Source organism: Magallana gigas, chromosome 5, assembly GCF_963853765.1.
Source record: "Magallana gigas chromosome 5, xbMagGiga1.1, whole genome shotgun sequence".
NCBI classification, from domain to species: Eukaryota; Metazoa; Mollusca; class Bivalvia; order Ostreida; family Ostreidae; genus Magallana; species Magallana gigas.
Genome location: NC_088857.1, coordinates 38786380 through 38812918, shown reverse-complemented (window position 1 = coordinate 38812918; position 26539 = coordinate 38786380). Strand labels below are relative to the sequence as shown.

The following is a 26539-nucleotide window of genomic DNA, read 5'->3' as shown; positions in this document are numbered from 1 at the left end:
TGAGAAGGCAAACCAAGATAAACTAATTCAATGTGTTGATAATACTAGTACCATCAACAGACAAAAGCAACATTTAATTGAAACTTTTACTAAAAATAAACATTTATTATGCCTCAATACGATTAAAATTTATCAGTGTATTTTAAATTATCACTTGTTCTATATAGTAAATAATTCATTGCACGATTGCGAGGGAAATATGATCTATTCTCCCAGAAAAATCATATTTCCCTCGGGAAATATGGTTATTTATGGGGGAATAAATCTTCATTTCCCTCACAATCATGCATTATACTTTACCTACGATAGCGAGATATGTATTTTTTGTTTGTTTTGCAAAGAGCGCTTTTATACCTTCGTATTCTGGATAAACCACAACAAATTTTTAAACAGCTCATATTTGCACCGTTCTTTAAATACCCTTATATTATTCTTATTTAAAAATGAGTAAAATCTTGTCATAAGTACGTTACATTAAAGAATTAGCTATAAGTGACAAAAACTATTCGGTGGAGGACTGACGGTAGTCCATGCATTCCGTGTTTACAATTTTGTTTTAAAATAATTCAGATCGAGTAATTAAGTAATCTAAAAAATATAAGAAATAAGACACCAGAGGGAATCAAAGAGAAATGGAAATGAATAATAAACTGCTTTCCATGTGGGTAATAGGAATATGATGGTTTCAAACATTGCAAAAATTTTCTTCAATATAGCCTGCAAACGGTATGAACAGAATTGATTTTTCTGCACTAAAATCTTCAGCAAAGTCATGTACACAAGAAAGATTTAAATAAAAAAAGAACAACAATATAAACTGTTTTCATAATATTTTTAACAAACACAATTGATCATTTTTTGGAAACAGAAGAGCACAATTTAAGCAAAATTTTGTACATAAAAACAAATGATCAAAATCTTGCCATGATAACACTGTATTGAACATAATTATGGAGATCAATGCAGTAAATCAAATTTTAAAAAAGGAAGAAAATTACATTTGAAAAAAAAAACATCCAACAACATACTACATGAAAAACAAGTACACACGTTTTTGCTTGAACTATTTACAAAACAAACACAAAACTCATGGAAAGCATTCCAGTCATTCTTCTAGGCATGTCAATAATGATATGTGTGCCCCCCCCCCCCCCCCCCACTCTCCTCCCCCAAAATAATGCCAGCTGTACAGTGCTTGTGATTTGGCGTGTTAAACGTTTGGCAGCAACTTTCAGACATGTACAAGGACACATACACATTTGCTGACTATCAGTCTGCAGAATCTTTTTAACATCAACATTTGTCATGAAACTGAAGTCTGTTAATTTTGCCCTGCACAGTAAATGTACTGTACATACTGATTACAACTTTTATTTTTTTTAAGAAAAGTAATAATTTATGAGTTACACTGAAGAAAATTTTATCTGGAATCTCATAATTTTGGATGAAAAATGCTACATTTAAATCAAAGGAGTATGAAATGTTTCTGTCAAAATATATACAACAAAAATATTCCTCAAAACAACTGGTAGGTAGTTGATGCCATTACACACTCTTTTACAGTACAAGAGATAGATCTAGGATGCACAAAACAATCACATTGTTTGAGCAAACACACAAGTTGACAAAAGTTTCACACAACATATAACACCATACAACAATCATATCCATCAATCAAATTCTCTCAGACCAGCTGTCCTCCAACATATTATGCAACAAAAGCACTAACATGTATATTCTTATAAATTGCTCTCTCTCTCTCTCTCTCTCTCTCTCTCTCTCTCTCTCTCTCTCTCTCTCTCGTGTTCTGCATTTCTATTGGACACTGATTTTCTGTAGATAAATACTTTTAGACCTTCATGCGATCATATGACTGTTTACAATCAAAGTGACCAAATTGTTTGAGAACATACAGATGGAATTTGTTATAGAGCTAGAGATGGAATGGTCAGGAAGGACTCTGTCTGGGGCCCAGGTTGGGGGACATCCCCCCGGGTCTGTAGGGGGACCGCCGTCTGGGGCTGGTTCCATCCTGAGGGTGGTACTCGGTGGACCACAGGGTTGGCGACTTGGGGGTATTCAGTGGGGAGGCGTAATTTGTGTACGGTGGAGGGGAGTAGCCTGTAATGTCAAACATTCAATGAGTATTATCAAGTTTTAAACAGAAACTCATCTCTCTATCAATACAGATTCCATATTATATATTCTATCCATATCGATTCTTTCCAGTTTACATATTTCATAGTGGTCCTGACTACAAGCCATGGATGTGATATGTTATCTAGCACTTCAGGAATTATACCTAAACATACAAGCTGAAAGCATTCCTCAATTTACTAGTGGTGGTCTACATCTCTATCAATGTAAAATTAAAACATATCTCTCAATCAAAGATATTTAGTTGTAATTACTTCTAACTTTTCATTAAGACCGTGGAACATTAACTGGCAAGATTGGAAATAAACAGCCTACATCATTTTCACCTATTACAGTCAAAATATTTAAAATGGACGGTAACAAATTTACGCTGATGTCTGAGAAAACATTGGATTGAAACTGTAATTATAGGAAGTGCATTCTCATTTATAACTTGCTATATAACTACCAAACACATAGTATTTATAGCAAAGCCAAAGGGATGGAAAATCATTTTATTTCATCAATAAGTATATGATCAGCAATTATGGGATCACAATTTGGAGGTTATTCGTTTGGCCAATTGGAGAACTGCAAGAGTAATCCTAGTGTATGGAGATCTCCATTGTGTACTAAATAGCAAGTAGAAACTAGAGAAATTCTGGACAAGTTCTGGAGATAGAAAACGAATACACCCTCGCAGGATAGATTATATGCAATTCAAAGCATTGTCCGAAAACTTTGTATAATTATAAACATTTTATATATTTATGTTATTGGGTATAATTTTGATTTAATAAATTAGAATTAAAATTTTTCTCTTCTTGGATTAAACCCTATTTCAACAATGGCCCCACTTGCACTGATTTCGTACTTATGACGACTGGTTTTTGGAAGTCATCGAAAATGCTTTGCCTTGCGTATGAAATTTCTCCAGAAATGTGATCTTCGCATATTTGCTGATTTTATACTGATTGGTAAAATCCGATTATTTTACCCTATAGCAAGTTAGAAACGCTGAGGTGGATTGAAAATACACTTCCTATAACTTCAGTTTCTATCCAATGTTTTTTCAGACGTCCACGTCAATTTTCCCCGCCAATTTCATGTTTTGACTGTTACAGGTGAAATTGACCTAAGCTGTTTATTTCCAATCTTGTTAGTTAATGTTCTGCGGTCTTAGCTTTTTTTTTGAGTCCCAGATTTGAAGTAAACTGTTTTTTAAAAAGTGAAGTGTAAGCTTAACTGAATGAATCCCCGAAAAATTAAACAGGGAAAAAATCCAATTAAAGCATAATATACACACTACCTATGTTGGTCACAAAATGGAAAAAACCACATGGACATAAGCATTTTCATCTTAGAAACCTTGTCAAACTGAAAAAATCAAATCACCCAATGTGGCTTCACAGAAAATATGGAATCTGTATTGATCAAATGTATACTTGAAAATACATATGATAAATGTTTCAAGATGAAAGTAGAGTTTATTAGTACCTGGTGAGTACTGTGGCTGGGGGTACATAGGAGAGGGGGGTGAGGCAGCCCCTGCCGCCCCGGGCCTCAGGAAAGCTGGGTTACTGCTGGCAGCTGCCCTGTATCGTGGACCAATCAAGTAGTGGTAACCTAAATATTAAAAACACAGAAAAAAAAATCTAAAATATTTTTCTAGTTTATTTTTAATCGTATATCTGGTTTTTTTTTTGTGTGTCACAAAATTTGCGAAAATGGGTAATATGTGGCATTTTTAATTTTCGTCAGTCAACTTTTGTGATTTTAACAGTTTCTTATAACAAGAGGCCCATGGGCCACATCGCTCACCTGAGGAACAATAGGTATGATAAAATCAGCTTAATGGAGTCATAATACAAACAATCTGGACAATGTACAATAATACATGTAGATCCTGTATAAATAAAATCCATTTTTCCCCCTGGATATTCTTATGTTTATAATCATTAGTCCCTTTTCTAACAGGATGATTTTATAGTCATATCACATGTTGAGTATTGCAGTCCTCAAAAAGATCCCTTACAATTGTTTATATATGGGATATTAAGCTACAACAAACTCTGAACCTTCTTTTGAGGCCAAAGAATTGTCCTGGAGCCAAAGTCTTAACAATTATAAAGAATCATCTGGCTGATTAGTTTCCGAGAAGAAGATTTTAAAAGATTTACTCTATATATTCCTATATAAAACTTTAACACCCCCCCCCCCCAATGTGGGCTCACCCTGCCCCCAGGGATCATGTTTTCACAACTTTGAATCTACACTACCTGAGAATACTTCCACACAAGTTTCAGCTTTCCTGGCTGATTAGTTTCTGAGAAGAAGATTTTTAAATATTTACTCTACATATTCCTATGTAAAACTTCGACCCCCCCATTGTGGCCCCACCCTATCCCCAGGGATCATGAATTTCACAACTTTGAATCTACACTGCCTGAGGATGCTTCCACACGAGTTTCAGCTTTCCTGGCTGATTAGTTTCTGAGAAGAAGAATTTTAAAGATTTACTCTATATATTCCTATGTAAAACTTCGACCCTCCATTGTGCCCCACCCTATCCCCAGGGATCATGAATTTCACAACTTTGAATCTGCACTACCTGAGGATGCTTCCACATAAGTTTCAGCTTTCCTGGCTGATTAGGTGAGCTAAAAATTAATAAAAGATATAATATCTCTGTATTAAATATTTTGCAATTTGACAAAGATCACGAAAAAAGCGAAATTAGATCATTGCAAAATTACTGGATATACGGTACATAAACTACCATTGATGTTTTGTTTATGACATATGAAACAGATGGGGATCCTTGTTACTCTGTAAGAAATCTGGTACATAAACCTGTACTAACCCACTAGGACTGCTACAGCTGTAGCGATGATGAGAAAGAGATAAGAGAAGAAGGATTGATTGCTGTTGAAACTGTTAAGGAAGAAGGCTCCCCATCCAACTGGCCGCCCTCTGTATGCTGAAATAATTGGACATACCCTTTAATTAACAGTTTATGCAATGATTAGATGTAGCTTTTGGACATTTATAACATAACAAAGTTAGCAAATACATGAATTTTTTTTAATCAATATTGATTAAAAGGGTTGGACAGTCATGGCCATTTTTAGACAATATTAATTTCTGCAAGAAGAGCTTGGTAGAATGATTTTGGAAATATTTAGACTTTAAAGCTAAGAGATTGAAATATTTCTTAACAACAATATAGTTTATAGCTAAAATAACATTTATTAAAGATCTAAGGTAGATATGATGGGTAATGTGTTGATCATTCAGCATCATCAACTTGTCATTTGATACAATATTCAACCATTTAATGGAAAAAACCTGTTCATCTGAGAAATGTTCCAGCTAGGTACTCACCCAGGTGTTCTGGCCTCTGCCCCACAAGCCTGATAGTCACTGGGAGTCTGACCTTTTGACCTGTCTTCCTGCATGAGAGTTCCACATGACTTTCCACATTGTCCCTATCCCATAATGCAGCAGACTCTATAAGCCTTATAGGAAATATCAAGATGATTCCAGACTGACTGTCTTTCTCGGGGGTCAAGACTTCCAGAATGCTTTCATCACTCACTGAAGCCTAAAATAAAAAACAGTTTTAGAACATTTATTCACCATTTTGGTATAATGATGGTTGAATATGGGATTCCTTTACATTTGCAATGCTTTCATGACAACACTGACCCCCTTTAAAAATCAAGACTAAAGCTACCTTTCAAAAAATTGTTTGCGATCTCCCAACCAATTAAAAAACACTTACTTGAGATTTTTTTGTTAATAATCTGAGCATAATTTTTCTGGATAATACTGTTCTTTTTTTCCCACACCTATGATTTTGCATTAACATATTCTTTTCATTCAAAGAGCACAATCCTATTATTGTCTCCTGTTCACTGTACCTGTATGCAGGAAGAGAGGTCTGGAATTGTGGACACTCTGATGGAGGACAAAGGAGCAGCGGTGGACAGAGACACCTCCGAATTGTGGACATAAAACGGGGGCAGGTACTGGTACTTCTTGACTGGTGCCAACACTGCAGGCTGGTTTTCCATACCGGGGACCAACACAGACAACTGTAGGTCTACCGCCGTCGTACTTATTTGTTGTACCAAGCTCTCGGGGTGCAGCTTCTTAACTAGACAGCCATATTTCCCTTTAAAAAAAAAGATTTAAAAAGAATTTTAAAAGTATAATCTGGTTTGAATATCTCTTTAAAATTTGAAAATAAAAATATTGCTCAATGAACTTCTTTTTTACCTTTCTTGGAGCTAAATGTGGCAGATACTTGGAAGAGATCAGAGATAGATAAGCCATTAACAAAGGAAGAGAACTCTAGTTCACACGTGATAGGTATGAAGTTTGGCATGAATTCCTTGGCCTGAATCTCCCCTGTACAATTATCTCCTGGAAAAAGTAATTTGAAAAAGCTCAGGTTAAAATACATAAAAACATATCTACATGTAAACATATTCTGCTGACCCAATCATTTCTTTAAAATATGTCTCCTTTTAACTTTACATTACTAGTCCCCCTGATCCTTGCTCAAAAACATAAAAATCAATACAAAACTAAATGAGGGTAAATTTGATTCATGAATTAAAAAATTCTTGGTAAGAAGTTCCAAAACACAATGGTTGCAATATAAAAGGCTTTGATTCTGACCTATGACCTCAGAGTCGTCATTCAGTGACACCTTGATGAAGTATTCAGTTAGGCGATTCTTGACATTGGTGAGGAAGGACCACGAGTCATCCACAGTCAGCTGATCCACAGGTCTCACTGTCACCTGTAATACAACGCTTCTATTTACTCCTGCTTAACAATTACACTTCAGCGTGCAGGAAGAGTTATAAAATGTACATTCAGTCCTTTATATTGTCAATGTTATTGAAAAAGTGTAAGGAAATATGGAATGCTTAGTCCATCTAAACTACACTTGAATTACCTTACCGTCTATTGAAGGATCAACCAAAATGTCAAAATGAACTTTAGTATGAGTTTATTCCATGAGCCTTCAAACATTTTTTTAATCTTAAAATAAATGGATATTGGTATTGGCCTAGCTATAACTTTAGCCAATCATGTAAAAAAAAACCCTATACATGAATTTAGTATGGTGTGGATCTGACCATTGTCCTGCACCAGTATTGACTTCTCTCCCTGACTGTCACTATTCCGTATGTGACACTTACCTCGGTGTATGTTGTGACATCTTTTGTCAGGGTGTACTCCACCAGGTTATGACCCACAAAGGCTGACGTAGCTATCCCAGAATCCTTGTCCACATCCATCACTTTACTTTTGCTTTGCCAGATTCCTGGGTATCCTAGTCATAATAAACACACCAACTCAATTTCCAAAGGTTCTACATAAATATGATAAAATGTCAGCTTGTTTTCATATTCAGTTTTGATTCTCACAAAAAAAGTAATATACATGCAGTAATAAGGAAATGATTATGAAGCTACATGCAAATCTGATGGTGGCCATTTTAGACTTACCTCTGGCAGAAACAAGAGGAGCCTTGAAGCAGACGACAGTCCCCAGAGACAGTGTGGGTTTGGAAGGGTTGATGACATAGTCAACAGGGATGTTGATGTAATCAGCTAACCAGGGATTTTTTTGGTCCCAAACCTATTATGTATTGAGAAATACATGTACATTGATCATACTGCATAGAGATAAATATTTGGCACCAACCTTTATTTGTTGGATCATGCACACATGGTGCACGTATGTAGCAAAGGAATTTTTTCGATACATGTACATAGACTAGACAAATGTGTATATGTATCTGACCTTTAGAATAGTCTGTCCCACTTCAGCAGCTTTGACAACCAAGGTATCATTCTCAGATCCATGCTTAATGTGCACCAGGTCGTACCTACAGATACGGAGCAAGTGATTCCTTATTATAATTAAAACAACGACATAAAATGTAAAATAAAGAAAAAATATTAGAAAAGTACACAGTAGATCATACCTGCTAAACCTGTATCTCATTTGGACGTTGGTTGCGTAGAACTGTTCTCCAACATTGTCGTGGTAGGTCACAGACAGGGTCAAGGTTGTCCCTACTGGAATACTCTTGATGTAACCCTCATTAGTACTTAGGGAGACATCTGAGTTAATCATCAAGTAAGACACAGGTTTTACCTACAAAAAGAAAGAAAACACATCCTTCAAAAAATTCTGTGAATTTTCTAGTGCTGATAGAGCACATGAACAACACTTGCTGTTAAACATGTCCAAAAATGAACTAGAAATAATTTCTCCTTAATGTGACAATTTATTTGTAATACCATGCATGTTTACATATCTTAGAACAGGTAACATGACTGATATTGTGGTATCTTAGAGTGAATGTTTACATATACATGTATGTACACTGTATCTCATAACATGTAGATTCGAAATATCATGCCATCCTGGAGTAAAGTTTGACAGTACAGGTGAACACTGACAACTTGACCTACCCTGACCAGGAGGACCAAAGTCTGATTGGTTCCAAACTCCTCCTGGGACGTCACCTGTAGGGCTACCTGTCCGCTCACTGTCCCCGAGGTCAGCAGTCCCCCCTCCCCCACAGTCACTGGGCTAGGGTCAACAAGGGAGATCACCTGGTAACTCATCTTGGCTGAGCCATCTCTGTCATGTAATTCAATAGGATTGGTTAAAGATTTACAAGCCAAAGAATAGAACAATCAAACAAAATTCTATTCCATTACACATGTGCATGAAGATAATGCATGAATTTTAGGAAAGTTTTGATATAGTTCTATTTACAATTAAAGCGATACATTAATACATTAATTTGATATAAACATGTATAATAAAGGTCATCTTTGCACATATAGATGTACTTTATGACAAGAAAACCATTTAAGTTCTCTACCTGTTAGTTTTGATGATAGCCTCAGTGTTTGGGGTTAACAGAATCTTGCCATCACAGACCTTTGGACTGACCACTGCCAATTTTTCAAACACCTGCAAGATTTTGTGAGACGAAATTTCTAGTACATGAAAATTTTGATGTATTACAATTCAAGTCTTATTCTATTACATTTGAATTAAACATATGAAAACAATAGTGCAAACACTTTATTTACCTCCACCTGAAGTTCATCAGTCAGTGTTCTTTGACCTTTAACCTGTGACCTGGAGGTCAGGTGAGGTCGGACAGTGAGTTTGACTGTGACCTGACCAGCAGACAAGGCCACCAGCTGACGGGCAAAGTCACTTTCTGCTGGGTGTTTCAAGCTACTCTGTAATGGAAAAGAAATTGGTATAATACAGCCTGTGTTACATGCATGTTCACTGAGGTCAAATTTATTTATTTTTATTCCAGGCAAATAACTCATATTTGATCTTGTATGATTAAGATAAATCATATTTAAAGTCCCTGCTAAAGTTTCCCTTGTGAGCTAAGCTAATTTTCCCAACTGCCCTGAAAATAGGCTGACAAATCCCTTATCAGTATGGTGCAATCAAAATTTTTTCCCTAAATTGATTGGTCATAAAGTTTTTGAAAAATAAGTGTTTTACTGAGATAGAGATATACAAGACAGCATAATACCAACCTCATGGAAGACATTCTGTAGTTGTATGATATCTTTGTTGTTGATGGACCAAGTAAACACTAGAGGTGGCATGGCACTTCCAAAGGTGAAGGGGGTTTCATGTTCTGTGAGGCCAACAGCATAAATGGGCATCTACAAATTAACAAAAACAATGACTCTGTCCTGGTACAAGTGATAAAGGAAATAGATATACAATAATGAAAAATGTAAACAGTTGAGAGTTCAGCGGTTTTACAATACTGCATGTACAGTGTATCTAACCTTTGTTCCTGTCTGCATGCGAGACAAGGCTGAATGGATCCGGACTCCAGGTAACTCTATCACATTCACAGTCACTTCATCCTAATAAGAATAGCACTTTGAAAGTAAAAATTTTTAATCTCAAGAATAATGCAAATGAACAGAAATCTATTTTAAATTACAGAAATTTATGCTTATATATGGCATAGGTCATAAGGTAAGTTTCACAATAAGTTTAACTCCTATACAGGTGTATTCCGACCTGTGAGTAGATGATGGTCTCCCCTGTTTCTGGATCCTGGCCCACAGCTTGCCCTAAGACGGTGGTGGTGCCCAGGTTCTGGGCGTCTAACAGACCACTGCTGGAGACGTCCGCAATGTTACTGTCCCGGATAGAGAATAGGACGGTACACTGGGGGGTGGAGCCTCCTTTACTCAATACCTGATAAAATAACAGATAGAAAGTTATACATAACATGCTTAGAAACTGTAGTGGGCATACTGCACTAAGTAAACTGCATAATCAAAGGCCTGAAGGGCCATAATGGCTTACGGGTTTGATATGACTATATTTACATGGATCGAGTATGATTCCCTCTATTTCTTATGGAAACTTTAGTTTATTTATAGCTCTATAGAAAGTAACTAGCTACATGTAATTCATAGATCTATAGAAACTGACAGGACCCATATCAACATGTCCCATTTGTTAATTGGTCGAATCTTAGTGACCGAAACAGACAGGATTGAAATCTAGACGCCTCTTTTATCAATTGGTTCCTATGCACTATGAACTTGCGCGAGAGTTGGTGCATGGTGCGACGTAACAGGGCCACAGCCAGCGCAAAATCATTGCGCGTAAAAATAATATAACCAAATGATGAAATGTACTGAAGTGTATGTTATGTACTATAATTAATGAATGCTCATGAAATCTACACCAACAAGTATTATTCCATTTTATTTGTATTTCATAAATGTATATTTATTCATATTTTTCTGGGTTTTTTCTACTTTTTTAAGAGGCTGACCTTCACAAGCTTTTATAAGAAATATAGACTCACAAGGCAGTTCTAACACCTTCTATTTTATTTTTTTTCCTTTGTACAGAGATAAACTCTTTGGAGGGGGGGACAAGAAAAAGGCAGAACTATGCAATTACAGCAAACTTGTTTTGACACCAAATTTAATTAAAATTAAGTACTGCACTATAACTTTGCAGTCAGTCTCTCTTCACATGACATGTGTGTACACAGTCATTTTCAGAGGCATACTATACGATGTCTCTATATATGTTATAGTAATGTGACATCGCTTCGGTATATGACTTGCAATCAAGCTTAACTGTATATTCATTTCTTATTTGAATACATTTGGTCTCAAGTTTCCAATATTTTTACGACAAATAAACAGTTCAATCATAGCACAGCCAAGGTAACTCCATCGAGGGAACATTGTGCTATTTTTAGATCTTGGAAAATCCCCAACATTCGATAATGGCGGAGATGTCGAAGAATGCACATTACATTAAACAAGTAGTAATTGCCTCTCTATTTATGCATTTATTACCGATTTATAATCCCAGTTTCAATATATCTCAATCATAAGTTCAGTCCTTTAACCGTTAAACACTTTCCCCCTTGCTGAGATCAATGTCGATCGAAGTTAGCGACGCTCTCTGCGGGTGCCAACGTTTTTATGAAGATTGAACGAAATAACAACAACTTTACATTTACTTATCACTGTTAGGATCTGAAATAATTGGGAAAAGATTTTTTGCTTATAATACATGTAAGTATGCATAGCGGAAAGCATGGCGGCACTGTGTGATGCATGGCGGGGGCCTATACCTCTATGCAAAAACACTGCAGTTAATATTCATTCGCGTTAGATTTCGAGTTTATTTAAATAAAGTCAGTTAATATTGGTTACAATAACATGAGTGATAATAACATAATTATGGAAAATATAATCTTGCTTATAGATATTTATTATGAACAACAAACAGTTAACTTTGCAACATTCGAATAGAACTATTTTTTGTCGCGCATGTTCAGCTAACTGAACTCTTTGCCGTAAAGATTATCCGGCAACTAGATGGCCATAAGCCATAAAAATGAAAAATATTTCCCTGGCTTGCAGTGGTAGTGGGTTGGAACCTACCTGAAACTTGGCTCCAATGATCATTGTAATGTTTCTTGGAATCAACTGAAGTGGAGGGAAAACCTGAAAATTCAAAATACCATTTTAAATGTTACAGGATACAGAACATTTACACTGTCCTTGTTGTTATTCCATCTGCCAAAAACCCGGCTATTAGCATAACCTACTGACCTCTACAGGTCGGGCCTGACTCCTGATCACTACACCATCGCTGGGATGAGCCTCTGCAACCAATGATGTGTGACCAACTTGTGCTCCATGCATAATGTAGTACTCTGTAAACATCTCGTCTTTTTGGTCCTTGTCTTTCCTAAGAATGGAAAGAAATACAATACAAATCCACTTACACATGTTTATTGTTAAAATATGTGTTATGACTCAATCCCGTGTTTCATTAGGAAAGCAGAATTGATATCATGTATAACATTTCTGAAGTTTACATATACAAAAATAAATTGATTTATGAAATGATTCACACGTGATTGATGCTATTAAAAATATTTAGGAAGTTAACAACAATGAAAAATTAACATTGCATCATGCAATGATTCTTAGAGGATAAGTTACAGCTGGCCAGTGGTGTTACCTGATGGTGATGATGTTGGAGGCGGGAATCAGTCTGAGTCCCATCAGTCGGAAGAAGCTGGCCTGTAGCGGCTTCCCATGGACGTCTATCACCCTCACCCTCACTGCCGCCTCCTTGTCTACCTCCACCTGAAAACAATTTACAATAAATCAATTATATTAAACCAGAAAATTCACACTCATATCCTGATTGACAATTGATGGACAATTATACATTGTTCCTGATTCACACGAGGCTTACTATAGAATAAAAGGGACACATAACATGCTTCAAATTCAAATTTTTCATAGATCTCACCAACAGCTCGACACCTAAGGGAAAAATGCTTGTCTCTTTGACAAAAGAGTATCCTGGGTAAGACAGAATCTTGAACTGCTGACTGTAGACAAGCTTACCTTCTCTGTGACAGAGAGCTCCACACTTCCCACCCCTGACACAAATATGGTGGCGGTGGGGGGATGCCGACTGTAGACACAGAGGTCATACACTGTGACCTTCATAGAGCCATCAGACACAGGCACCACCTACAACAAAATGACACAGAGAGTCTTTCAGGTCTACTTCACAGTTAAGAAAAGCAAGGAATCTGTTATAGTTTTTACATATACATGAATATAATCATTTATTCTTCATTGTACTTTTCAAAAAGATCCAACACGATTCTCATTTTAAAAAGAGCATGATGAAAATTAACTAAAAGCAATAAGAAACTCATTGTTCTTGGTAAATAACAGCAACAAAACATACATACTATTTCTATTTAAATAGGTTGATTACTTAATTTTTGTTTGGAACAATTCTAAAATTTGTAGTTTCATTCACCTGCATTTGTTTGGTTTTATCTGTGTATTCAAGGGACACAACTCCTGCCTGGTCTGGGATCACATGGAAAAATCCTGATCCCTTCTGAACATTCACCATGTACTGTAACAAAAACATTTATCACATTTGGTAAAAATTTTCTTCCATCTATTAGTACAAACACATGTACAAGAATATATAAATCATCAAACATTTCCACATTTTGAAAAAAAAATTCTCAATACCGTAATGTCTCGTGTATAATACGCACTCGTGTATAATACGCACCCCCAAAGTTGACCAAAAAAATGGCGAAAAAACAGCAGGTCCTATGTATAACACGCACCCAAAAAATGGTAAAATCAACGGCCGCCATTTTCCCCCAAATTATCGATGTTTCATGTTAATTTTATAATCCATGCGCAATTTCTTTAATTTTGAGATTGGAACATAGCACAGACGATGAAAATCGACGGCCGCCATTTTCCCAAATAACTATCGATGTTTAATGATGATTTTTTAACCCAAGCGTAATTACTGTAATTTCGTGATCGGAACATGGCCTAAGCGATATTAGAGTCAAAGTTCTTACACTTTTAATTAAAAAGGACGGTACGATTTACATGGGCGGTATCAAATATCATTTGACACTTCGTAAAGAGTTCTTACAACATCGGAGAAGTAGAAGATCATCATACGTAGAGAAGAACGGCAACCGAGCTTAGTGCTTAAAAGTAATAATGTTTGCAGACATAAACCAGAAATTATTTAATTGATTAATTATAGTCAAACCCTATGATTGTTGTTTAAATAAACATTGTGAAGAAACGTTCGTATGTCGTATATCGTCATTATCAAGTCGTACAAATGATCGATGTAATTTTAGCAGTGTCTATGTAAAGCAATAACGTTTTACTGCATAACGGGACACAAAGTAATTAAGTTTAATAAAATCAGAATAATTGCTTATCTACATGCACTTGAAAACACCCTGTGAAGTCCGACACCAGAGAGGTGCATGCTTCTGACACCGGATATTGTTAAACAAACATTGACCACGCGCCGAGTCAACAGGTGGCTGCTTACGTAATTTGGCGAATACACTGGCGATATTTAAACTTGTTTGATGCAAGAAATAGTGTTAAAAGAGGATAAATATTTCAATACATGGGGAAAAAAATTAAGAATAAGGTATTTCTGATGCAGTAAATTTAGTATACACTCATTCAATTTGCATAACACGTTATATCGGCAGTCACTACTCCCGTGGTATCAAGAATCACGGCTTGAAAAAATGGGGTACAATTTTGGTCCTATGTATAACACGCACCCCCCACTTTTGATCAAATTTTGGCTGAAAAAAAGTGCGTGTTATACACGCGACATTACGGTACAAGTTTTTCATATAATAAATAATTAAATGGTAAATTGTTGCAGCATATAAATCTCTGTGGCAGATCAATACAAGTTATTCATATAATAAATAATCAAATGGTAAGTTGTCCCAGCACATACAATCTCTGTGAGGACTTACTGTGTTAGAGGGGTGGTTAAACAAGGATATGATGTCTGGTGAGACAATGGCCTCCTCCACCAGCTTCAGCTCCAGGGACTTGCTGATCTTAGGGTAAATCCGAGTCTGTAATTTATAAAAGCTATCAAATCGATTCTTTATCAATATGATTGACACAAACACTTTGTTTTTATCATGTACATACATGTATATAATTTTCCATGGCCAAAATAATTTTTTTTTTCTTTTTTCAAATCACATGTACTTATCTACCTATTTCATTATAATTGCAAATTATCACTGTTCCAAAAACATTGCATAAGGAAAATTATCACACAGTGCATCGTGTATAGTATATACATGCTAAAAATGAAAATCTAATTTTGTTCATTATTCTCACTGATATAGGGGATCCTGCCATCTTGAGGTGTTTCTCTATATAAGAGCTGATAGATGCTGTGACTATCACAACACCAGGCTGACCTCGGGGTTGCAAGACTCTGTAATCTGAAAAAAGAGAGAAAATTTAAATTTTCAATGATGTTTTTTATTTTGTGTAAATTTTCAAGTTGTTTTTAAAAAAAAACTTGGATGCATGGGTAGATAACTAACCCTGACTCTCATAAATTTTCTATCAAAAAGGTAATAATAAAGGTGAAATTTTCATTCAATATAAATTTTCAACATGAATTTCATTTTAAATTTGTGTTAAGATTTTTTTGAGGTACATGTAAATGTAAATTTCACAAAAAATAATATGCACTTGACATAAAATTCCCTTGCATAAAATTTCATGGACATTTTTTTCTACATTCAACTATTCAACTACATGTATTTGAGGCTGAACTGACACTTGACGTGGTTGAATCCCTCTTTGGTTGAGGTGGTGGAGATCTGGATAGAGCCGTCCTCTGTGTCCTCCAGGGTGGCCAGCGACCTGTCCGACACCATCCACTGGAAATCCAGTGAGGAGAAGTTGTCAAACTTCCTCCCCAGCGAGTCGGTGACTGTCACAAGGATGTCTAAGTTCCTCTGGCAGTGGACAGGGATCTGTTGATTAATTATCATAAATAAAGTTTCTACTATCAATAAATGATCAACATGTATGAGCTGATAGGTTGTATGTTGCATGTTAATCTAAAAATTCAGATGTCAAATAAACTAGAAAACTGACCAGTCAGGAAGGGCCCCGCTATGACAATTAATATAGAGAAGTGAAAAAAACTTTGAATTCCATCCTTTTTATATTAACATTGAATCTTCTTTAAAATTTCAAGATAATTCCTGAATGTCCAAAAACTCTTTAATAGTAACCTTGTATCTGCATAAAACAGGGATAACCTCATGTCGTATAAAAAAACTAATTAAATGTGTATTTAAAAAAGATTTAAACAGGTGTTTTATAAAATGCAAGCCTTCAGTGAATGCAAATACATTGTATCAACCAGGGTTGACCTCAACTTCAAAACAAACATCAGTTGCAGACAAAATATTCATATGACAGAGATAAGCCTCTAAATTTTCTGCAGCAGGCAAGATAATTATACAGGGGATTAATTGTTCTGCTCTCTTATCCTTTTCTTCTAAATTTACAATAAGATTTTTTTTTCAGAAATGACAGAATGGGGTTATTATATGATTACCTGTTAAAATTAACAGCATCAAGGCAGAAAAAAATAAAATAAATAATTAAAAAATAAAATATATATATCTTGATTTTAGAATTCAATAAAATTATCATAAATCATTGTGTACGGTATTTTAACCAAAATAAAGCATGAATATTATATTTTAAATCCATATTTCAAAGAATGTACACAATACTACATATCATTCAAAATTGACCTTATCTTCAAAACAAAGTTCATTTGCAGACACAGGCAGTGCAGTAATTAATCTCAATGTGACAGATAAAGATAAAGCTTAGGATTTTCTTCCTGTGGAAGGTTAATTAATCCCAAAGGACAAATATTGCACAGCCTTCGAAGTATACAATGGTAACATTCTCAGCAGTTATCTCTCTTTGCCCATTCATTCTTATGCATAGTTAAGGAATCTACCCCACCACCCCAGCTCCAAACCAGAAGACATAAAGAACCAAACTTAGCATCAAAATATGTATTTCTGCCTACTGAACTACCATACCAAATTTGAACTTGATTGGGCAACCATAAAAAAAGTTATTAGAAAAAAACAGAAAATTTGTGGACGGAAGAGTGACAGACGGACAGACAGAAGGACAGACGGACAAAGTGATTACTATAGGGCACCCGCAAATCTTTGCGGGGCCCTAATTAAGAGAATAAATTTCTTAGTCATGCTTTAAAAAGACGAGACTAAATATAAAATATTTCATACCATTTTCATTAAAAACAGTCTTGAACCATGAAACAATCACTTTGAACAATGGAGAAACTAAAAATGTTCTGTTGGTGAAGATTTGAGCCATGCTCAGTTTCAATCTATGAACTACTTACAGCAACAGCCTGTTCCTTAGAGACAGGGCAGGGGGGCAGGTTCTCTGGGTACCTCAGGTCTGGGTTCAACTGTAGCCCCACTGGCTCAGAACAACTCATTCTGCAGTCATGATTACATAAGACTTATTATGATGACTAGTAAAACAACCAGAGAAGAATACATATACATTCTTTGAAGTTTTTTGTCTTTTTTTTTTTAATTTCAATCTTCTGCTTCTTTATCTACAAATTCCTCTATCTGAATTATTTTTTTTTTTTTGCAACAGAGTTTATTTTGTTACATGGACAACGCTAGGCTGACCTGACTGAGGCCTCAGATACGGCTGGAAACTGATTGGTTGTTGTCTTGTTGTTTCCAACCCTCAAGGTCAAAATCTGCTCCCCAAAGTCAAGACAAGTCATGTAAAAGTGATGAAAACCCCCTGAAACAATATTGAATACTTTTCAGCAAATGTATAAAACTTCACAAATTTAAACACTGATTAAAAGAAACATGATTTTGTTGTTAATATTAGAAAATATGTCATGTACACGTTGTTACTTACGATTATTTCCTAGAAATTTCATTTTCTTGACTTCAGTGATGGCTGAATTTGTACTAGTCACTAAATAAATAAAGTTGTTATATTAATATCATCAAATTATCAAAGGCAGAGTCCTATGGACCATATTCTTACATTAAAGCACTTTTCACAATTTCTCACACGATTTCACCTGCCCAAACTTTGTCCATTGCAAAGGGATGAAAATGCAGTAAAGCATTAAATTTTCATTTGGGAACATGTCAAATAATACATTTTAGAGTAACATTTAGCTGTATATTTTATTTAGCATTTTTGGCAGAAAAGAGCTTTAGTTAAAGAAGAGCAACAATATGAAAATGTCCTTCATATATGTATTTTAATACTTACATCAGAAATGTGCTAAATCAAATACTGTAAATGTTAAATAAAGTACCGTAAGTTTACAGTTTTCTGGTTTTGTTGACTTACAATCCTGGAAGTACTTGAGGGAGTCGATGACCCAGGGCTGGGGACCGCCTCTAAACACCAGCTCCTTCCTAGAGCCCACTGCAAGGACGGCTTCCTTCTCCGGGTCAACGGGCTGAAATTCACACCAAAAGTAAACAACTTATTACTTTGAAATTAAAGGGGCATGGTCATGATTTTAGTCAAATTTTTTTTTTTTATGTTTTTATTATTTACAATGCTTTAGAAATGCATTTCTAATGATCAAATAAAATTTGAGAGTTATTAGTAGAGTTATAAACAAGATATGGGGCTCACAATTCTCTGTCATGTAAACAAGGCTCGTGCCCTGTTTTTGTTTACATAGGTTCACTATACCAGTAAAAAAGCATTTTCCAACTTATTTGTCCATCTTTTTTTTAATTTTAAGCATGGATAAGCAGTTCCTAACGTTTAACACATTCGTTTTAAGTTTAAAATTGGAACTTTTACTTCAACGTTCAAAATGTAAACAAAAGCTTTGTTTACATAGCGAAGAATTTCAAGCTCTGTAACTCGCTTTTAACTCAACAAATGACGCTCAAATTTCAGTTGCCAATTAAAAATGCCTTTCTGAAGCATTGTTAAAATTACGGAAATTTTTTTGACCAAAATCGTGACCATGCCCCTTTAAAACTGACTTCTACCCAAAAGTTTGAACGTTTTTTAGTTGTATCAAAAAAAGAGCATGCCTGTAAATTGACTGTACAAAAGCAAGTTTACTTATCCTAAAGTCCTGATCAAATGAAGCAAGGTTTGGAAGTTATTATCCACACCCTCATACATATATAGATCAGTTTTTTGCAAAATTAATCTATTTTTGTTTGATAGCAATTACATAGACCAACAAGAAGAATTCCTAAAATGTAATTAAGATTTCTTTTTTCATATGGAATACAATAGCAAAAGTAGTTAAAAAGCCAAATTGCAGGTCTTTACCATTAGGGGATCATATGCTGCTATTGTAACAGAGGCAGATAACTCTTTCCCTCTTGAGGTATAACTAGCCGTCACTGTCGTGTGACCTCTCTGAACTGCCGTAAATCTCACAGAACAACAGCCATCTTCTGGGATCATCAAGGAGACTGAAATTTTTTATAGTATTGATTCACTTAAAATATTATATAGTGACACTCTATTATACCATTAATACATACAATTTTATAATTACACAATATGCAACATTACAAATGCATCATCACAAATATCAATGGATTTATCTAAGAATTCTTTTTAAACAGAAATGAAAACATAACACACTAATTCGAACTTAACGTTTGAAAGATTACCTCTGTTAAACTGGAATGCTGTTGGATCAGAGAAAGTGAAATTGACCTTCATTCTGTGACAATCATTGAATGGGACCAATTTTCCTGAAACACAACAGAGACAGACACTCAGTGTGAGAACAGGTACAATATACTATCACTCATAAAACAAAACAATTTCAGAGCTACTCTTAGAATGCTTCCTTATTGGTTCAGATTTTCAAGCAGCTTTTTAATTTTTCGGTGTGCGGCCTTGATACCTTGAACTCGTCCGTAGACTGCCAGTGGCATCTCCAGCTCTGTGCCCACCTCAGCCTCCACCTGTCTGGGGACGAACTTCATATCCTCTGGGGGTAGTACATATACCTAAATGTACCAAAAAAACAATTCTGTACATACATGTACCCCTACCAAACAAATCAACTGTACATACATTTCTCAAAGCCAAATAAAATAACTCTGCACATACACCTTCCAAACAAAGCAACTGTGTACATGCATCTGCCAAACAAAACTTCTTGAGTTTTGACATTCAAAAATGAATCGTAAAAACTTTCATTGAATTTTTCTTCTTGGTTTAATAAAACAAGTTACTGCAAAAATAGCCATTGAATGATGGTTCTGCAGAAATGAATAATTGATTACAACAAAAATTGTTCTACTCAACTTAGAAGACACATTTGCTTGGTATAATGGATCATTTAAAAACTTGCATCAAATATTTACAAAGTGAATAATATATTCTCATTACATTCTCCAAATATGCGTTCTCAGTAAGTGCGTTCCCTTCTTCAAAACTGGCAGTGTCTTTACAATAAGCCCCTTACCAGTCCACGTTGGAGACATTACCTTGGCCGAGCCAGTGTGAGCTCTGTTCTTGGCATCCGATGCGATGATCTGGGCCTCTCCCCCGTTACCAGTAGTTATCTCCCCTTTGTTGTTGACAGTTGTAGTCTCTACTTTGGACGAGCTCCACACATACTCCCCACTGCCTCCCTTCACCTGTGTAAATGTAATTACAAGAACAAGTTCAACAAATACATATTAATACATGTATATACATGTATTTGCAAGTTTTTAGATATACAAATCATCTTTCATCTTAACATAAGGCAACAGACAACATACATTCTTTTCTTGTCATCTACACTGAAAATCATGCATAAATTCTTCAGAGTTAGCAAATTATTCAGAATAACAGAGTTTGAAATCATAATAAATAAGGTTGGGAAATCTGATGACAACTTACCCGTAGTTTGTACTGGTGGCTGCTGCGAGTGTTTGGGTCCCAGGGGAAGTACAGAAGCTCCGGCATGACCCTGATTGGATCGTGAATCTCTACAGACCGAGAACCCTTTACTGTCGGGGACACCTCAATCTCTGTACCATCCTACAATTTATATATTTCCAAGTTTTCACGTCGACTCTACATTTAATGGACGCACAGTTGCCTAAATTCATGTCACTTGCTAAAATTAATCAATTCTCTCATATGCAGTTCAACAAATGAATATATGTAAATAAAAGTTTTAAGAAGTTACATCAAAGGAAAGATGAACATTAATAAACTAGATGTGTCATAAAGCCACAAATGCCCCTGTATGCAGCCAAAATTTTGAATGCCATATTTAGTTTTACATTAGTTTGAACAAAAAATTTCTTTCTTTCCAAGTTCAAGGGGCATTACTCTGTCATAAATATCACGTATATATTTATTACATGTTTTAAAGCAGTTTCATTATGATAATATGAGAGAGAGAGAGAGAGGAGAAAGAGAGAGAGAGAGAGAGAGAGAGAGAGAGAGAGAGAGCATTGTAGTACATGTAGTACCTCCTGAATTATAGAAGTAAGGACACCCTCAATGACGGTTTTTCCTGGTTTCTTTGTGTAGACGTGATGATAGGTACCATTTTTAGTGGAGAATCTTACATCAAAGTATTCCTCTGGAAACATTGCCTTCAGCATGACATTCTACAAATATCACAATTACATGTATGTAGGAGCCAGCATTATTTCTTGTATAATTCCTATTTTTTTCTGGGGTGGGGCTGGTTGTTTTAGTACAATGTACTATAAGAAATGTAAATTTTTTTGCATTTAACAATAGTTCTAAAAATATCTATATCTACTGAGAACTTACAGGTATCGATACCTAGTACATGTACATCAGATGGGTTTATTTTATCACTAAAATTATATTTCATAAATTGAACTGTACATTGTGTCAGATAGCCAATCAACAGAAGCATCAGAAGGAAACTCTTACATCCTTAAGCACAAGCTTACATTAAAAGTTAAATTATGGGACTGAACTTACATCGGAGGGGTAAATCTTGTGACTGTTTTTATCGTACAGCTCTATCAGAATGGTGTAGACCTTCTCCGTGCCCAGCACCCATTTTTTGTCCGGGAGGACCACAAAGCCCAGGTAACTGGGGGCCACCACATACAGCATGGCACTGGGCTTTACAAGGGCATCCTGCTTTAGATCTGGGCTTGGTTGAGGATAAATGAAATTTGAAACCTTTTTCTATAGTTTTTAGAATCCAATAGATAAAGTCCTCTTCTCAATGAAAAATACTTATGCAATGATTTTGATAGTCACTGAATTTATACCAATAGATACAAAAAGTATTGTCCATGGTACACATGTTTGAAAATCAGACATTGATTCAATGTTCATGTACATAGGTCAAGGATACTTCTGTCTGTGAGAACAATCTCTGTGGAGCCGAGCTGCTGTCCTGCTGCTATAGAAGTTTTGGCATCTAATAGACACACATTGGTATCTTCCACCTCCAGCACAAACTGGGAGGAGGGCAAGGAAATCTCTATCCAAGAGAAAAGAGAAAAAATTCAAACTGCTACAATACACAGTATAGGAAACTGTTTAACACTAAATTTAACACACTTCAATATTAAAGTTGAACTTTTTTTCCTTCAAAAAAAAAAGTTGTTTAATTTCCAGCTCAATATTACCGGTATATTTCGAAGCCAAATTTTAAAACTTGCTTTGTTAATTTTTAAAGAATTTTTATTACAGCAATTACGTGCTCAGTAAATCCATTAGTGTTACATTTGTGTGTATTGCATATATCAATAACAGCGATATGTGTATTGCGCATGTTAATTATAGAGCTCTCCTTACCCAGCATAGAGCTCTGTTTGATCTGCTTCACAGCATATTTGATGGTAGCATACTTCAGTATGTATGCCTCTGCTGGACTGATAATCAAATTGGCTATCACAATTATCTTCACAGAAGGTGATATTACCTCCTGATAATAAAGAGAACAACAGACTCAAAACTTACAATTAAGAGAAAATATTTACAAGCCAAATAATACAAAAATTATGTCAACTTGATTTTCGTATTTTTACAGGTATTGATACCTTGTATGCCCTGTCCCTGATTTTCGCTTTCACTAGGGCACTTCCTGTCCGCATTCCCTCGACGAGGATGAAGTCCCCCTGCAGACCCTTGGCTTCCAATTGCTGGATGTAATAGGGCATGAAGTAATGGGACTCTGTAAACTTTGTAATCCTGGAAAGTAATTTTAACTCTTTTTATATAAATGAGGCTTTTTGTTTTTACTGAATTTGTATCATCATCTTTGAAACATGTCATAAACAGTATCTAGAAGTTCTCTGATTCTATTGCCTGTGATATGTTTCATTTTCTATAATCATAATTATTGAGAGTTCTATGACACCAAATGCATATACTGGTAACATAACATGAGTACAGCAAAATTTGTATAGTACAAACATAACATACTGAAATCACAGACATATTGAACTTTGAAGTTTGTGCAGTTTCCACACAATATAAACATGAAAGAGGAATTCCATTTATAATTCAAGACATTATAAGAAATAATATCATTAATACATGTATTTTAATAAAAATATCATTAATATATTAAAAAACGTGGAGCTATTGAAAATGAGTTTTGAACCTTATCAAGATGAAAGATATGGCAACTTGTACATTTCTGATAATCGATTAATGCAAAATCATTATCAATTATTAACATATTAATTAAATTGACTTCAACTTATGTAAGTTTGTTTGATAGTAATTCACTACCTGAGAATGTCCACCATTTCCTCGCCCTCTGTACTGGTGTCTGGCAACACACTCCATTCAAACTCCAACCCTGCCAAACTGGAGAACACATTTCCTGCCGAAAAAAGGAACAAAAGTAAAATACCCTGAAATTTATTCTCCTCTTTTTTTTTTATCTCTCATCTATTTTAGGTTGTTAGAATCCATGAGCATCTATTTTGAGAAATTTATTTGCAAGAAATGTGATTTCATGCGAAAGAGACATATGAAAGTGAAATCCATTTATGTGAATATCTATATCATACCTTCGTCATCATAACCTTTGATAATCAATTCCTCTGGGGAATCCTCCAGGTATAATAACCGTGTGGTTGTCTCTATTTCAAAGCGTGAAATTGCCTCCACAATCACAATACAGCGAAGAATTTCTCCTGTTACTGTAAAAACAACAAAGATAGATATTTAAAACACTTATCTATTGGCGACACATTGGCAATTCTGACTAAATATCATTCCAATGCTTGTAATAGACATTTTGTACGTGCAATGAGAACAGTCAACCCCAATGATTTTTTGCAGAGAGATAATAGCTTTGTTGCTAGTTGTGTTTCCTAATATGAATTGATTAAACAATGATCAGGAGATAAATTGTGATACTACATGATAAATTATTCTGAAAACCAACTTTTATTAGCAACAACTTTATTTCGCGATTTAATGGAGGTAAAATGGTTTACGGCTTATTAAATGTATATATATTTGATCAAATATAATCCAACCCATGTGATTATTACACCTGTATGGCAAGGACGTGTTTGTGCTGACAATTATCTTTGCAACCATGAGAACAAGGTGAATATTCTTTGCATGCACACAAAAGTTTGCATGAATACAATATATATTACTGGTAGTCCTTGTTTCTGTGTTATTACAGCTTGCTGGCTAATAGGATAATTATATTTCAAAATTGTTTAATTAAAGGTAGATGATGGAGTATCTAAATATTATTTAGTGTTGGGGGACACTAAATAATATTTGAGGAGTCAACGTTTATATTAATGGGGCAAGTTGACATTGGGGTTGTACGATGCTGCTCACATTCCCAAGAATCACATACATATAGATTATAATCCCATTTAAAATACAGTATTCCCAATCAGCTATTAACAATTTTATCCTTTCTTTTACCCAGTGGAGGGAGGCTTCATGATTATGTATACATATTTAAAAAACAGTGAAAATGTCATTTGAATTTGGTGTACTATCAGCAAAGTAATATGTCATTTAGAAAGAATAATCTTACCGTGACCAGGCTATGCTCAGGTCACAGTAGGAATTTGTCTCATATACGCCTCGAAGCAAATCAGCTTGCGTCAATTTAAAGTCTGTTAAAAATAATCTTCGGAGGAAATTTTTTTTATAAATTACAAACCTTTTTTAACATGCATACGTAGTTTAGTCCACAAAATATCCATTTAATGAGTCATACCAAGGCATTTTGTTAAAAAACGTGTTTGATTTGCCTCCCATTTTGTTGGAAATCGCACTTGGAATGTCTTGGATTTTATCGTTAACATGGCGACCATAAACAGCGAATTTTCAAACGTGATGTTAAAAGTGGCAGCGATTTCGTTGCAAAAACAGTTAATGTGGTAAAGTGCAACATCATAGGTATTTGAGACCAATCATATGAAAATTTACGTGAGATACAGTGCGATATAATTTTTTTACTTGCTAAGAAGTGAGTATATGGGACGAATTCTATCGTTAAACCAGGTCTGTAGGACATCCGTCATTTTTACGATAGAACTTTCTATCTATATGTCATTATGTAGACTTAGCACATAACTTTTTAACTTTCTTTACACTGCCCAAACAATACAGTCTTTGATTTAATTTCATATAATTGTGTGAATCTTATTGTCTAACAGTCATGTCATTTACATATTTGGCAACACTTCCAACTGGTTCAAATACATGTAGGTTTACGCAAATTACGGTACCTTTATTTTCAGCCAGTACCATGGACGTTTTTCGATGTGCTGATTTTGAAACTGCAGAAATGACTGCAGAGAAGGCACATTCTCCATCTGTGCTGTTAACAAGCTGTATTGAAGCTATTTCTTGCTGTGTTGATTGCCTACAAAGGAGCATGAAAAAGGAATATATAATCATATATAAAGATAAAATAGTTATTAAAGCTTGAAAATAAACTTCATTTTAGTATTGCTACGGAATTATAAGGAAAATTACACTTGTCGGTTTGTTTTCATCTGTACCCAAACAAAACCTACTCACCATGTATAGCAAGTATCAAGGAGTCTTGTTTCTTCTCGTGACAAATTTATGTTCAATGTAAAATTGGTGATAACAGAACTATGGTAAGGGAGTAGAATCTTTGGATGACTTAATCTGGCTGCATTAGCGACGATTATTACAACAGTATAGGCAAGAAACAAACACAAAATATTCCGTGGGTTTAACTTTGCCGCCATTTTAAAACGGCATGGGGGCCGCCATGAAATAGTCTCTATGCCATAACTCACATAATTTCTTCTTTTGGTAAATAAATATCTTTTCCTATTTTTATATGTTTGATAACATTATCTTTCCGGTATTATGTCTGTGTTTTTATTTTTACCTGTCAATAAATATTTGTATTTGTTTAGAGGCTA

The 26539-nt window shown here is 35.1% G+C and overlaps 1 protein-coding gene across 1 annotated transcript; it reads right to left on the bottom strand.

Moving 5' to 3' along the window:
• Positions 1–813: 813 nt before the first annotated feature.
• Positions 814–26394, bottom strand: LOC105330354 (nuclear pore membrane glycoprotein 210). Its single transcript, XM_011431988.4, has 43 exons — positions 26163–26394; positions 25868–26004; positions 24170–24301; positions 23886–23979; positions 23189–23339; positions 22944–23073; positions 22498–22626; positions 22113–22285; positions 21626–21766; positions 21045–21185; positions 20645–20797; positions 20056–20161; positions 19817–19900; positions 19467–19612; positions 18513–18624; positions 18066–18125; positions 17822–17942; positions 17521–17620; positions 15895–16093; positions 15444–15550; positions 15065–15169; positions 13552–13653; positions 13125–13253; positions 12730–12857; positions 12315–12453; positions 12144–12206; positions 10243–10422; positions 10002–10082; positions 9741–9872; positions 9270–9425; positions 9056–9147; positions 8637–8808; positions 8144–8316; positions 7960–8044; positions 7662–7794; positions 7353–7486; positions 6823–6946; positions 6418–6564; positions 6060–6313; positions 5521–5740; positions 5000–5116; positions 3634–3762; positions 814–2121 (listed from the first exon to the last, which is right to left on the bottom strand). Exons 1-43 carry the CDS (start codon positions 26357–26359, stop codon positions 1949–1951), a joined length of 5781 nt encoding a protein of 1926 aa, XP_011430290.3. The 5' UTR covers positions 26360–26394; the 3' UTR covers positions 814–1948.
• Between the last annotated feature and the right edge of the window lie 145 nt (positions 26395–26539).

Excerpts from the sequence above, each read along its gene's own strand:
- LOC105330354 (XM_011431988.4), bottom strand. The coding sequence starts at position 26,359 with ATGGCGGCAAAGTTAAACCCACGGAATATTTTGTGTTTGTTTCTTGCC. Across the intron at positions 17,621-17,821 it reads GTATCTGAGGCCTCAGTCAG|AATGAGTTGTTCTGAGCCAG; the intron begins GTCAGCCTAGCG and ends TCATGACTGCAG. Across the intron at positions 12,858-13,124 it reads AGCTCTCTGTCACAGAGAAG|GTGGAGGTAGACAAGGAGGC; the intron begins GTAAGCTTGTCT and ends AATTGTTTTCAG.